Genomic DNA, 13,534 nt, shown 5'->3' with positions numbered 1-13,534 from the left:
TCATGGTAAAATGTATACAGTGACCACAGCTCCTAAAGAGGGGCTATTGTGCTTTTTTAAAGGCTTCATATTGTCCCTGTGGTACCCCTATAGTAGTATCGTTTTGTACTTTACAGCTAAGAGAAACCCTTTGTTTCTCACACTGGTGTTTCTTTAAATAAAAGAAACTTTTGTTTCAGCCTCTGTCTGAAATGCCTTGAAGAGACATTTTAGCTGCTGTCTCTTTAAGACTCCATGTACAAATCCTCTTCACTCTGATTGGCCTGCCCTCTGGAGGCTGGATTTATGATGTGTCATGAACCAGTTACTTCTGCGATGACCTCATCATTTCATCAAGTTGTCGACATCTTGTGAAGACCTTGGGCTGTTTAAGCTTATAAACGCTTATGTTTATTTTCATTCAACAATTCCTTGTATGTAAACCAAACAATATGATAAAAAAAAACATGGTGGTGTACAGGCATTTTCCCAATCTACCAGGTGTTACATATCTTCTCTATACCCATAAAATTAAATGTCTTTATAAATCAGCAGATTTAAACCTCACCAAGGCATTAAGAGTGCTCTCTTTCTTATGTGTCAGTGAGCTAGCTTTGTGTCACTTAGAGCTGGACAACTCTGCTGACAGTCATCTCTGCCTTAAACTTTTCATCCTGTAACACAAACAGTGAAACATTAGGGGCCAGTTGTTCAAAAGTAGACTGATTGAAATCTGGGTTATCAGACTGGTTTAGATTTTGGAAATGGGTTGTCCAAAAGGGAAATAGGGATTTTGAAATCAGATTGGATCATGTAATCCAATCCTAGTTTTTAACTGGATCAAACCTTAAATTTGTGTTGTTCAAACGAACAGTCATCAGAGATTTCTAACACTGTGTCGTCTGTTACCACAGTAAGTCCAGTCAGTAACTCACTCTGACCAAACCAGAGGTTGGTCTGATTCTTCCACAGACTCAGGTGGAATAGAACCTTCATCCTAGAGAGGGATATTGAGCCTTGTAGAGATGCTGTGCAGGACAGTACACAAAAGTATAAGTGTGTTTTTTCCTGAAGATCCTTTATTCTGTCAACTGTTGGGTGTTTAGCCTTTTTTAAAAAATGTGTTTTCTAAATATCCATGATGTATTTGTCAATGTATACTTGTTCTTTATTTGTTGTGGCTCAGATGGGTTCATAAAATAAATGATAAATGGAGGTGGATGTTTCTGTTATTTTTGAGTTTTGTCTCAAAATCAGAAACACTTAAAAGTGAGTCTCGGCTCTTCCACCTGTTGTTCTTTACAGATCTGGTAGCCCACATTGTGATACAATGTCCCATTTAGAGCCCTGGTAATCTGGATTTGGTAATCTTGAAAACTATGTATCTTGAACCTGTGTATCTGGATTAGCGTGAGCCAATCCAGTGTTACTTTGAAAAAAAACGACCTAAAAACAAAACAGATTACCTGAGCCTGGATGGTAGAAAATGGGATTACCAAATCTGGATAATTTTGATCCAGATTAATTTTTTTTAACACCTGGGCCCTAGGTGACAGTCTGTGGATTAGGTGTTGAGGTTGTTTCATAAAACTGTAAAGATTACTCACTCCTGATCTCTGACTTTTAATGAGGGTCTACAATTTGGTCCACTGTCTCCAGAAGCTGCTTCACTTGATGTTGGTCTCCTGTGTCAGTACTAAACACCACATGCCGGTGGCCACATTTCAGAAGCACCTGCCGTACAGGCTCTCCTTCCCTCTCTACATGTCTCTGGATTGTTGTTCTCCTCAGCTCATCTCCGTAGGTGAACACCACCACGGCTCTTCTCCACATTTTGTCCCCTAAAACACTGACGAAGTCCTCCAGAGCTCTCCTGTCTCTCTGTCCAAACGAGTCCACTGGTACAGCCAGCAGGAAGTTCACTTTGCCCCTGTCAGGGCAGATAGAAAGGCTCTGACATATCTCTGCTTTCACCTCCATCCCACTGGACAAACAAAACTGACTCCATCCAGGAGTGTCCACCACCATCACAGCTCACCCTGAGACTGTCCCACGGCCCACTAAGCATCTGCTGCTCTGTCTGTACTGATTGATTGGAAACTCTTCTCGGCCCAGGATGATGTTGCCCACTGAGCTCTTCCCTGACTTCCTCCTCCCCAGTAGTATGAAGGTGAGAGCAAGTCCAGAACAAACTGGGAACACAGTGAAGACAGTTTATATTTTGGGACAGTAATTAAAGTCGATGATGAGAGATAATACAAGTTATCACTGAGATGTACAGAAACATCACCTGGTGTTTGCTGCATTTGTCCTGGTACGCCATCACATTCATCACATTCATTCAACGTCTTCTCAACGACTTGTCTCCCCCACCAGGTCCTCTCCTTGACGCCCAGTTCTCGTCTCAGCCTGGTGTACAGAATGTTTTGGGTCTCTCTGGAGCTGCTGGTCTCCATCATCTTCTGGATCTTCTCTAAGAGCTCAGTGACCTGGGCCTTGGGAGAGCTGAGGCAGTTGGTCATCACCTGGTACCTGTTTGCACATCGCTCCAGGAGCCAATGGAGAGTCTGTCCTTGTTGCTTTATGTGGTCCTGGATGGACTTGGCCCCTGGAACAGGAACAGCTGTACTGACTGAGCAAACCCAAACAGCGGCAAACAAAAATGTCAGACATGAATAAATCATCTTTACCTAATTTGTCTGCATGTGTGAAGAGGACCATTGCTCTGTGCCAAGTGGGGGTCTGGAGCATTTTGAGCTGGGCCTCCAAGGCCCTCAGCTCCTCTTTGCCAAAGACAGAGGTGGTGGGCAGCACCAGCAGGATGGCATGGAGTTCTGGGTGACAGAGAGTCAGACCTCTGTAGACCTCCTGAGACACCTTGTCTGGAGTCATGGTGTGGGAGAGCCAGCCTGGAGTGTCTACAACGGTCACCTTATGGATCAAAGGACCACAGACTTTATAAACACAGACCAGGTCTTATCTCATCTTTCTCCTTTTTATTGTGGTCTAATTTATGTCAGTGGGAGTTGCTGATGACTTGTTTGTCATTGTTTTGAAAAACAGATCTTATTTCCTGTAGAGCTGTGTTTTCCTCTGGGTTCAGGGAGTGCTGCTGTTCTCGATAAGCTCTGTGCTTGTACAAGTCGGGCTCAGACCCCATCAGGTGGTTGGTAAAATCCTTCTCTTTTTAGCTGGAGTCAGCAGAGACAATTGGCCAAGCTCTGTTATTTCTCGTCTCATATGTTAAGCTCACATCCTTTAGTTCAGTGTGATATTTAGTTGTCCTGTCTGGTTTTTATTTTGTAGTAATGGCTCTCTTCTTGTTTCAGATAACTTCACTTCCTGTCCTGATGTGTTTCCCCTCTCTCGTGATTGTTGACTCCACCCTCATTGTTTCCACCTGTGGCTCATTACCTCATGTATATATTGTCGGTGTCTCCCTTTGTCCTGTGTCTGCTTGTCTTGTCCTGACAGGTTGTTGAGCTGATGTTTTCGGTCAAGTGCTTTTGTTTTCAAGTTTGTTAAGGCCAGGCGCTCCTGAGATTTTTAGTTCTTTATAACTGTGGTTTTCCAGCACCTGCTGAGGTTTTTGTTCTTTTGTGTTCTGAGTTATTTGTTACCTTTTGTTCTTAGTATCTGTTCAATAAATCCATCAAGCTTTCACTAGTCGTGTGCCTGGGTCCTTGCAGATAAGTCTTGTTAAGCCCCGCTCTGTGGCCATGGTTGGGACAGTTTCTGTGGACTCTTCAAATGTTCTCCAGAGGGGTATTGCACAAAAGTAGGATAAATACATCCAGGATAAATGAGAAGGCGCGGCTTGAATAAGCCTAGTCTGCGCTTTCTCGGATTAATTGGTTGCATGTTTGCCGAGCCAGGATGAAAAGACGCGGCTTAGTCAAGCCAGGTGTGGATTATTTGGATAAGTGCGCGTTCACAGAAGACCACAAGCTCGATCACAGAATCACAGATTGAAAATAGAACAAGGACGTGCATCTTTCTTCACGCGGGATGAACGGGCAATTCTTCTTCAACTAAATGAAGAAGTAAAACATATAATCCACAAGAAAGGCAACACAAGTGTGGTAAAAAAACAAAAAAACAAAAAACAAACAAAAAAAAAACGGACTGGCTCAATACGTTAGTAGCTCTAACATGTACAATAAAGAAACAGTACTCCACACACTGTCATAATTACAGTTTAAGGATGAGGAGCTGATGACTTTTCAAGTCCGCTAATCAATACTTGTGTTTTTCTTTAATGTGGCCCATAGAAGTGCATGTTACTCAGGTTATTTGAAGTATAATTCAAAAGTATAGTTCAAAGAAAATTTCAACTCTGTGTCCGTGTTATCTATTGAATCAAGTGTTCTTATGTCGTGTTTTATTTCATCCCTCATCTGTCATGAAGAACAAACCTGTCTGACCAGAAAAGAACCTGGCAGCAGGTGAAAACCAAATATAAAAGTATTCTGCAGTCTGGTAAGTTACTTATGCATGGCCCAAAGAGCAAGTATCAAATGAAGTGATACATTTGTTGTCTGCTGAGAATGAACTTCTGTATGATTTTAGCCGTGGAAAAAAAAAGACTCGTCACACCAGCAGAGGTGGTGGTCCATCAAGCCAGGCCCTGACCCCAGCAGAGGAGCTGGCACTCAATTTAAATAACGGGAGGCCAGTGATGGACGGGATTAAGGGGGGACTGTGACAGATACTGATATAGGCTACATATTAATTAAACCTCTGACAGCAATTTGACAAGCTGTCTTTATTAGTATTGCAATATAACAGTAGGGCTGACAATGAGACCGAATGAATGAATAGAAAGATTGTTTAAGTTAAAAAGTGGAGTCAGAATGATGTAGGACCCTTTCACTCCTAAAGGTGGAGTCCTAAAATAGGATGATTTTCTTATTTTCAGGAGACAGTTAAGACAAAGTTATATTCTGTCTGTTATATTGTAGTCCATTTTAGTGGGTGATATATTTATTTTTCCTTTTTTTCTCCTCTTTCTCACTCTTTAGGTTTAGGGTTGTTTTTTATTTATTTTATAGCCTACATCAGTTTGGTTTAGTACCAATTTCAGTAAGGCCTGTTTTTTTTTTTTTTTTTTTTTTTCGTTTTCTTTATAATAATTTTAAACCTTTTATTGTATGACTTGTTTTAATAAAGAAAGGATTCTCAACTGTCTGTGTTAAAAGTTATTTTTGTCTTCATATAATCTGTGCAAATAAATAATACTTAAGTCAACCATCAAATGCAATGACTACAGTTGTAAGATTTGGGTGCAGGATGATTAAATGATGTAATGTGTAGAAAAAGCATGGAAATGCTGTAAACCATGATCATTTCTTACATTACAGAGAGCAGAGCCAGTGCAGGATTAATCTTACCCTGGTAGTTAGCCTGGTCTGGAGCAGGCTAGCTGCAGAGAATAAATCACCATGGTAACTAGTCCGGGATAAATTTGACCAGTTTTTGTTCAACCGACTTGAGGCTAACTTCATCCAGGATAACCAATGTTTGCTAGCTTAATCCCTTATCCTGGTTTTGTGCAATACCCCCCAGGAGAACATTTTCTACTGGGTTTGAATCCCAGAGTTCTTGCTTAGTGTTTCTCAACCCTAGTCCTGGGGACCCCAAGCCCTGCGTGTTTTATATGTTCCCGACTCCAACACACCTGATTGAAATGATCTGCTGGAGCCTGATAACGAGCCATTCATTTGAATCAGGTGTGCTGGAGTGGGGTAACATCCAAAACATGCAGGGCTTAGGGTCCCTAGAGGGGTAATGCATAAAAGTAGGATAAATACATACAGGATAAATGAGCAGGCGCGGCTTGAATAAACCTAGTCGGCGCTTTCTCGGATTAATTGGTTGCATGTTTGGCGAGCCAGGATGAAAAGACGTAGCTTAAGCCAGGTGTGGATCATTTGGATAAGTGCGCGTTCACAGCCTTCTTAAGAGGACCACGAGATCGATCACAGAATCACAGATCGAAAATAGAACAAGGACGTGCATCTTTCTTCACGCGGGACGAACAGGCAATACTTCTTCAACTATATGAAGAAGTAAAACATGTAATCCACAATAAAAGCAACACGAGTGTGGTAATAAAAAAAATTAAAAAAAAAAAAGGAGAGGGAAAAAGCCTGGCAGTCAATAACGGACCGGCTTAATGCGTAAGTAGCGCGAACATGTACAATTAAGAAACAGTACTCCACGCACTGTCATAATTACAGTTTTAGGATGCGGAGCTGATCAGCTCCGCATCCGCAAAGTCATCGATGACTTTTCAAGTCCGCTAATCAATAGGCCTACTTGTGTTTTTCTTTAATGTGGCCCATAGAAGTGCATGTTACTCAGGTTATTTAAAGTATAATCGAGTTCAAAGAAAATTTCAACTCTGTGTCTGTGTTATCTATTGAATCAATATATCTTATGTTGTGTTCTGTTTTGTCCCTCATCTGTCATGAAGAACAAACCTGTCTGGCCAGAAAAGAACCTGGCAGCAGGTGAAAACCAAACATAAAAATATTCTGCAGTCTGGTAAGTTACTTATGCGTAGCCCAAAGAACAATTATCAAATGAAGTGATACATTTGTTGTCTGCTGAGAGTGAATTTCTGTACAATTTTAGCCGTGAAAAAAAAAGACTCGTCACACCAGCAGAGGGGGTGGCCCACCAAGCCAGGCCCTGACCCCAGCAGAGGAGCTGGCACTCGACTTAAATAACGGGAGGCCAGTGATGGAGGGGATCCAGGGGGACTGTGACAGATAGTGATATAGGCTACATATTAATTAAACCTCTGACAGCAATTTGACAAGATGTCTTTATTAGTATTGCAATATAACAGTAGGGCTGACAATGAGACCGAATGAATGAATAGAAAGATTGTTTAAGTTTAAAAGTGGAGTCAGAATGATGTGGGACCCTTTCACTCCTAAAGGCGGAGTCCTTAAATAGGACGATTTTCCTATTTTCAAGAGACAGTTAAGACAAAGTTATATTCTGTCTGTTATATTGTAGTCCATTTCAGTGGTTTATATTTCCTTTGTTTCTCCTCTTTCTCATTCTGTAGGTTTAGGGTTGTTTTTTGGTTTTTATTCATTTTTTAGCCTACATCAGTTTGGTTTAGTACCAATTTCAGTAAGGCCTGTTTTTTCCATTTTCTTTATAATAATTTTAAACCTTTTATTGTAGGACTTGTTTTAATAAAGAAAGGATTCTCAACTGTCTGTGTTAAAAGTTATTTTTGTCTTCATATTATCTGTGCAAATAAATAACACTAAAGTCAACCAGCAAATGCAATGACTACAGTTGTAAGATTTGGGTGCAGGATGATTAAATGATGAAATGTGTAGAAAAGGCATGGAAATGCTGTAAACCATGATCATTTCTTACATTACAGAGAGCAGAGCCAGCGCAGGATTAATCTTACCCTGGTAGTTAGAGCTCTGGTAGCCTGGTCCGGAGCAGGCTAGCTACAGAGAATAAATCATCATGGTAACTAGTCTGGGATAAACTTGACCAGCTTTTGTTCAACCGACTTGAGGCTAACTTCATCCAGGATAACCAATGTTTGCTAGCTTAATCCCTTATCCTGGTTTTGTGCAATACCCCACTGGCCTTTACTAGTCAAAACTAAAACTAAAACAAATAAACAAAAACACAAAAAAACAACCCTGAAGGGTCAGCAGCTGCAGCAATTAAAAGTGCAACTGAATTCTCTGTGAATAAACATGAGTGAATATCTAAAGGCAAGAGTGACTTCATTTTGTCAAGCTCTCACTTTTCTCCAGCACCACCCTCTGGTCAAAACATGGTCGCAGCAGGCTTCAAATACCACTGACCAGCCTCTGGGAGGGATCACAGGGGCTCTTTATTCCTTATTCAAAAGGTGTATGTTGAAATAAAAGAAATAAGAGTTAAACTTGTGTATTTACATGTTTTCCATAGATGGCACTGTCCTCTCTGGAGCTGCATGTAGTGTTTTTGGTAAAGGCTTGTCGTCCCAGGATGCTGTTTCCTGCTGAGCTCTTCCCACTTCGTTTCTCACCCAGTAAGAGAAGAACCAGCTGGCCAGAGCGATTTAACTCCATACCTGACCGGCACTTATGATCTTCAGCTAAAAAACAAACAAACAAACACCTCCTGTGTTTTTATACTGCAAAAAAACAGATCTCTTATCAAATGTCTTGATCTTGTTTGTAAAATTGTCATATTTTTCTTGATATAAGCCACGTTCAACTTATCAGTCCAGAAAAAATGTCTTGTTCCAAATTATTTAAAGACAAAATGAGGTCTGAATTGCTTGTAACAAGTGAAAAAAACTGCCCATGGAACGAGAAAAATTTGCTCATAAATTTGCTTAAAACTAGAGTAACATCAACAAGTACATTTTCTCTTATTCCATTAGCAGAGTTCTTTTTACTTGTTACAAGCAATTCAGACTTCATTTTTGTCTTTTAATAACTTAAAACAAGACATTTTTCTGGACTGGTCAGGTAAATGTGGCTAATATTAAGTCTAAAAACACATTTTATACTGAAAATAAGACAAAGTCATGCTATAAGATTTCAATTTTTTGCAGTGTTCCTGACAAATAACTCACCACTCAAGGCCGCCATGTAAAGATTTCTGATTAGGATCTACAGAGAGAGTGTGGGTCAAAGAGTCAGACTGAAGGCTCCCTCCAAAAACATCTACTCATTAATTCTTTTCCTCTCTGTGTTCTTCCTCCTCCTGGCTCAGAGCCGCTCTGTCTATGGCAAATATTCAATCCAGGATAAAAGCTTCATGTGTTCAGTGACGTATGGGCTGGGCTGCCTCATTTAATGAGTATTAGTTTCAAAGTTCACTACAGAGAAGTTCCAGAGAAGTACAAACCTGACTCAGGCCAAGCTCACGTGAGATATAAAACAGTGATAACACACTCAGCTGCCGCACCACCAGTATTAAACTGAGTCAAAAACCAAGTTTATGCCGAAAAGAGATAAAAATATAATCTTTTCTACAAAATATAACCTTCTAATAAAGTGTAATGAACTTTAGTTTCCTGATGAAAACAGAGCTTAGCTTCACACTTTTTTTTTGCCACTGCACTGCTTTGGTGTGTATTGCTTTAACTCAAGATTCAGAGATTTAGTTTTTAGGGTGTGCACACAATCACAATGATGTGAAAAATCCAAAAATATTACCAGTGAGGTGAGATCTAAACTCAGGTCTGCTTTTTATAGAATGGAGCCACATGAATTCCCCAAACCACCATCCTGGGGCCTCTTCCTTATAGCTTATCTTACTGAACAAATGCCCCACAAATGCTGGTGGAGTTGGTCAACCTCTTCACTGGGGGGGTCTGAGGTTTGACCCTTGGTGTCTGGCTGTCCCTGTGCTGGACACTGAACTCTGATCTGTCCCTGCTGCCTGTGTCCTCTGGTTGTGAGGACCCAGAGGACACATGTTCTAAATATTTGATGAGGAAAAAGTTCCCTCAGGAAGCTCATTAGAAACCCTCCACATTAGCAGCAGTTATAGGTTTAAAGGTTACAGTGTAAAAATAGTCAGTCCTGTTACTCACGTGAGTGAGTTGTTCACTCATGCTCTCACTTGGTTTTGTCGTTCATAAAATGTTCCTGGATCTGTCTGTAAACTGCTCAAATCAATCCATTAAAAGTACAACAACAAAGAACCAAATCTCAACAAGACTTGCAGAAATGATGATGTCATCACATAAGGTCTGCTCATAGCTCCACCTTCAACTCCAGAGAACTGGCCCATCAGAGGCAAGGGGGTTTGTGAAGGGTTACAGAGACAGCAGCTAACAAAGTGTTTCAGACAGAGGCTGGAATAAAGTTTTCTAAAACACCAGAGAGAAAAACAGAGGTTTATTCAAGCTGTAGAGCATGTAAAGATACCACAAGGGACACCAGAGAGACCCCAAAGACTCTATTTTCACATTCATGTGTTAACACAACTTTGTGCAGAGAGGGAGGCAGAGAAAACCAAAGTAAAGTAAAACCACCGTTTTAACTTTACATATCTATGTATGTATCTATGTATCTATCTATTATCTCTATATATCTATATCTATATATGTATGTATATCTATATCTAAATATATATCTAAATATATATCTAAATATATATATATATATATATATATATATATATATATATATATATATATATATATATATATATATATATATATATATATAGAGAGAGAGAGAGAGAGAGAGAGAGAGAGAGATTTATATAGATAGATATAAAGATATATAGAGTCATGTGTTTGCTTGCCTCTGCCTTAGTGAGTCATCACATTATCACATGTAAGCACAAATAATCCCCAATTTCTCTCTCTTGAAACGTGTGAAATTAAAGTGACAGTTATGGGTCGATTTTCAGCACCATTGAATAGTACATTCTCTGTATTGCATCAGAATATAAAAATATACAGATATAGAGACTTTTATTTGTCTGTAAAACAATCTTTCAGTGTTGTTCAATGGCATGAAACGAGAGGAAAAACGGAGCTCACAGTGACTGTGAACTTTGTTAGCATCATCAGCTCACAGCTCTTCTGTAGGTCAGTATGAGGTGCCTCATTCATCTATTCACAGCACTTTGAAAACATCAGTTGCAGCCACACACGGGACAAACTCATTAAATAAAACACATGTTCCAGATGCTGTGCTCTGAAACATCTAGAGGCTCACAGTGCCACTGGACCCCCCAACCACGGTCAGAAGGAGAAGAGTGACGCCGACCAGATGTGGGAGTAGGGGTGTTGCAGCACAAGCAGGCCGGTGGGCTGTAAGCTCATCAGCAGTCTAATGATGTTGCCATAAACTTCACCCACCCCTCATCCAAAACAAAACTTAAAAACATAGATTCAAAGCAGAGAAATTTAAAAACTGTACGTTTCATTTCCAACGATTTGAGGCAAATGAGAAGAAAACGAAGCCAAGGTGCGGTTGGGAAGAGAGTTTGGTTTGCAGTGCATAGAGAGGGGTGTCTGAGATGAAGGTTCACCATGTGGGATTACTGCCCTGTGTCAACCTTGCCTACTGGTACAACACACGCACAAAAAAACACACACACACCTCAGCCCAGAACAAGCATGACATGACAGTAAAGACAGATAAAGAGAGAGCTAGGCTGGTTGATAGGGTTCCTGTGGTTTTCAGAGACTCCAGGCTGGTGTTTCTTTATTTTTAATTATCATGATGATCTAAGGTGTGTGTGTGTGTGTGTGTGTGTGTGTGTGTGTGTGTGTGTGTGTGTGTGTGTGTGTGTGTGAGTGTGTGTGTGTGTGTGAGAGTGTGTGTGTGTGTGTGCGTGTGTGTGTGTGTGTGTGTGCGTGTGTGTGTGTGTGTGTGTGTGTGTGTGTGAGTGTGTGTGTGTGTGTGTGTGAGAGTGTGTGTATGTGTGTGCGTGTGTGTGTGTGTGTGTGTGTGTGTGTGTGTGTGTGTGTGTGTGTGTGTGTGTGTGTGTGTGTGTGTGATATTGTTCCAAATACAGGTCCAGGCCCTCCTCCACCAACACTTTATTTTTATCTCTGTCCGTCCATCAGTCAGAGCCGCCTTCCTCCAGGAAGCTTCTCGTCCAGCTCGTAGAAGAGGACATAACCATCACTGCTGCACACGTGTGAGGAGGACGTCGGTGTTACTCTGGAGGAGGATGAAGGGAAGGAAAGAGTCAAAGTAAAGACTTTTATATTTCCTTTTAGCAACAGATTGCTTAAAAGGATTGCATATATTTTACCAGGAGGAGGATGAGGATGCTGGGACGTACCTGGAGTCGTTGAAGGTGTACCACTCTCTGTTGGAGGGGTTACGACAGTAGGCCGTGTAGTGACCTCCTGTGGTGGTGCCTGAGTGGTTGGACACTGCATACAGGTTGTACACAGCATTTACTGCAAAGACATGGAAACAAAGAAACAAATCTTACAACTGACACTCTCCCCTTCCCTTAAACAGCCCCCCAGAGTTCAGCGAACACCAGGAAGAGAAACTTAAAAGCAGAGAGTGGGCTGGAGTTCAGTCATCACCTGCCAGAATACCCTAGGTGTGTTTATATCAGTTTTCCTTTCAGTTAATGACCCCAGAGAAAGTCTCAGCTCAGATGATCTGATTCAGTTTGGTCACATAGGCTCACCGACTATATAGCTTAAAGATCTAGAGCTCCCCCTGCTGGCTGGCTGTAGTTCTGGTTATAAATCTGCCTCCTCCTTTAACAGACGGAACTTTTAAAGGGCATATTGCAGGTCAAAGACAACTGTTAATAAATCGATAGGATAATAACTTAACATCGATATCCTGTAAGAAATTCCTAAATTACTAAACCACAAGGTCTCTGGGAGACATTTAAGTATGGGTTTTGGTACTTTTGCGTTAAAACCTGGCATTTGAACGTAAAATCGCAAAAGGGAGTCCCCGCTGATTCTGACCTATGTTTACCATTAATAAACATAGACCTGACTGACACTCCTGTCAATAAAAATGAAGAAAATCTGTATTCCTATCCATATGATGGTCCTCAGGGTTATAATTATGAGCCTGTTAGGAAAGATGGAGACCAGGAATAGGGCAGGATGAGGAGGAATAACGGCCGTAGGAGAGCAGTGGAGTTATGATGTGAGGAGAACCAGAGGAGAACGGAGCAGGTGTCCCGGTGAGTGAGTGCTGTTAGCAAGTGATATGTAGCCTAATGCTGTGTTAAAGTTTGAAATCAGATACACTGACTTGAAAAATAAGTAGTTTGTGTAAGTAAGTGCTGATCATAAAGCTTGAATTGAGCTATCATGATAAGGCCCATAGAGGAAAAGACAGAGAGGGCTATCAGAGGTCTGTCGACTTATCTAGAGTCAGAAAACCAAGACTGAGTGTGCTCAGCTTATGTTTCTGTTGGGTCGAATCTCAGGGTGAATTTCTGACAAATCCTTGTTTATGTCTGCCACCACGAGCCGGGCTAGAGGCTGCTGCTGCTGGTGAAGCTGCAGCTGTCTGACGAGACAGCAGCCGCGTCAGTCTCACCCAGACCTGGCTCCGGGATCTCATCCTGAATTTCATCCATAGACTTTATGAAATAGTTCAATCATATCAAATTTCCTGTTGAGAAATGGGCACCACAGATGACAGTGTTTTTTGTGACTGATGCAGAAATAAAGTCCTGTTCTTGTCAGCTGCATAAAACGAATCCGAGCATGAAAGTTAGCCCAGTTAGTGGACTCGATGTCCTGTTAAGCTAGTATATCTGCATCCTTCTATCTAAACAGATTTAATTATCTCAATGGATGGTCAAATCAAATAATACTTTGGAAGAAACACTATAACAACCCAAAATGCCCTATCTTACTCAAGACAACCTGTTATTCAAATTGGCTCAAAGCGGAGTAAGGGAATGCGAGTCCCTTTTGTTACGTAATATGACGGGATGCTGAAAAAAAGAGTGTTTTGAAAAGCTATACTGAAAACAGCCACTTCTTCTTCTAAATGTGTGCCTTTTTTGTTAAATAAAATGTAAAATCAATGATTGACTTATTTTACTGCCATTA

General features: G+C 40.9%; 2 protein-coding genes across 5 annotated transcripts in view; both read right to left on the bottom strand.

Annotated features, from left to right (window-relative positions):
- Positions 1–1,080: 1,080 nt before the first annotated feature.
- Positions 1,081–8,199, bottom strand: LOC141797968 (GTPase IMAP family member 8-like). Its single transcript, XM_074679693.1, has 4 exons — positions 7,923–8,199; positions 2,670–2,910; positions 2,270–2,587; positions 1,081–2,171 (listed from the first exon to the last, which is right to left on the bottom strand). The coding sequence occupies exons 1-4, from the start codon at positions 8,076–8,078 to the stop codon at positions 2,014–2,016; spliced, it is 873 nt and encodes a 290-aa protein (XP_074535794.1). The 5' UTR covers positions 8,079–8,199; the 3' UTR covers positions 1,081–2,013.
- A 3,018-nt stretch (positions 8,200–11,217) lies between these two features.
- The window catches only part of usp2a (ubiquitin specific peptidase 2a), a 148,215-nt gene continuing 145,898 nt past the window's right edge, over positions 11,218–13,534 (bottom strand). For all 4 annotated transcript variants that reach the window (XM_074679689.1, XM_074679690.1, XM_074679691.1 and 1 more), the window contains 2 exons: positions 11,773–11,893; positions 11,218–11,648 (listed from right to left, as the gene is read on the bottom strand). In XM_074679689.1, coding sequence (XP_074535790.1) covers positions 11,552–11,648; positions 11,773–11,893 — 218 coding nt within the window. In that variant the 3' untranslated portion in view covers positions 11,218–11,551. The remainder of the gene's footprint in view (positions 11,649–11,772; positions 11,894–13,534) is intronic.

This window comes from Halichoeres trimaculatus, unplaced genomic scaffold (assembly GCF_033239565.1).
Source record: "Halichoeres trimaculatus isolate MK-OKI-2021-1 unplaced genomic scaffold, fHalTri1.1 fHalTri1_scaffold_9, whole genome shotgun sequence".
NCBI classification, from domain to species: domain Eukaryota; kingdom Metazoa; phylum Chordata; class Actinopteri; order Labriformes; family Labridae; genus Halichoeres; species Halichoeres trimaculatus.
Note: the sequence above shows the minus strand (reverse complement) of the source record. Positions and strands in the feature narration are given on the sequence as shown.

What these genes read in the sequence shown, in the direction of transcription:
- LOC141797968 (XM_074679693.1), bottom strand. Translation starts at nt 8,078, where the DNA reads ATGGAGTTAAATCGCTCTGGCCAGCTGGTTCTTCTCTTACTGGGTGAG. An exon ending in GTGCCATCTATGGAAAACAT is followed by an intron (nt 2,911 to 7,922) that starts GTAAATACACAA and finishes TTGATCCATAAG; the next exon opens with GTGACCGTTGTAGACACTCC. An exon ending in CACACATGCAGACAAATTAG is followed by an intron (nt 2,588 to 2,669) that starts GTAAAGATGATT and finishes TTCCTGTTCCAG; the next exon opens with GGGCCAAGTCCATCCAGGAC.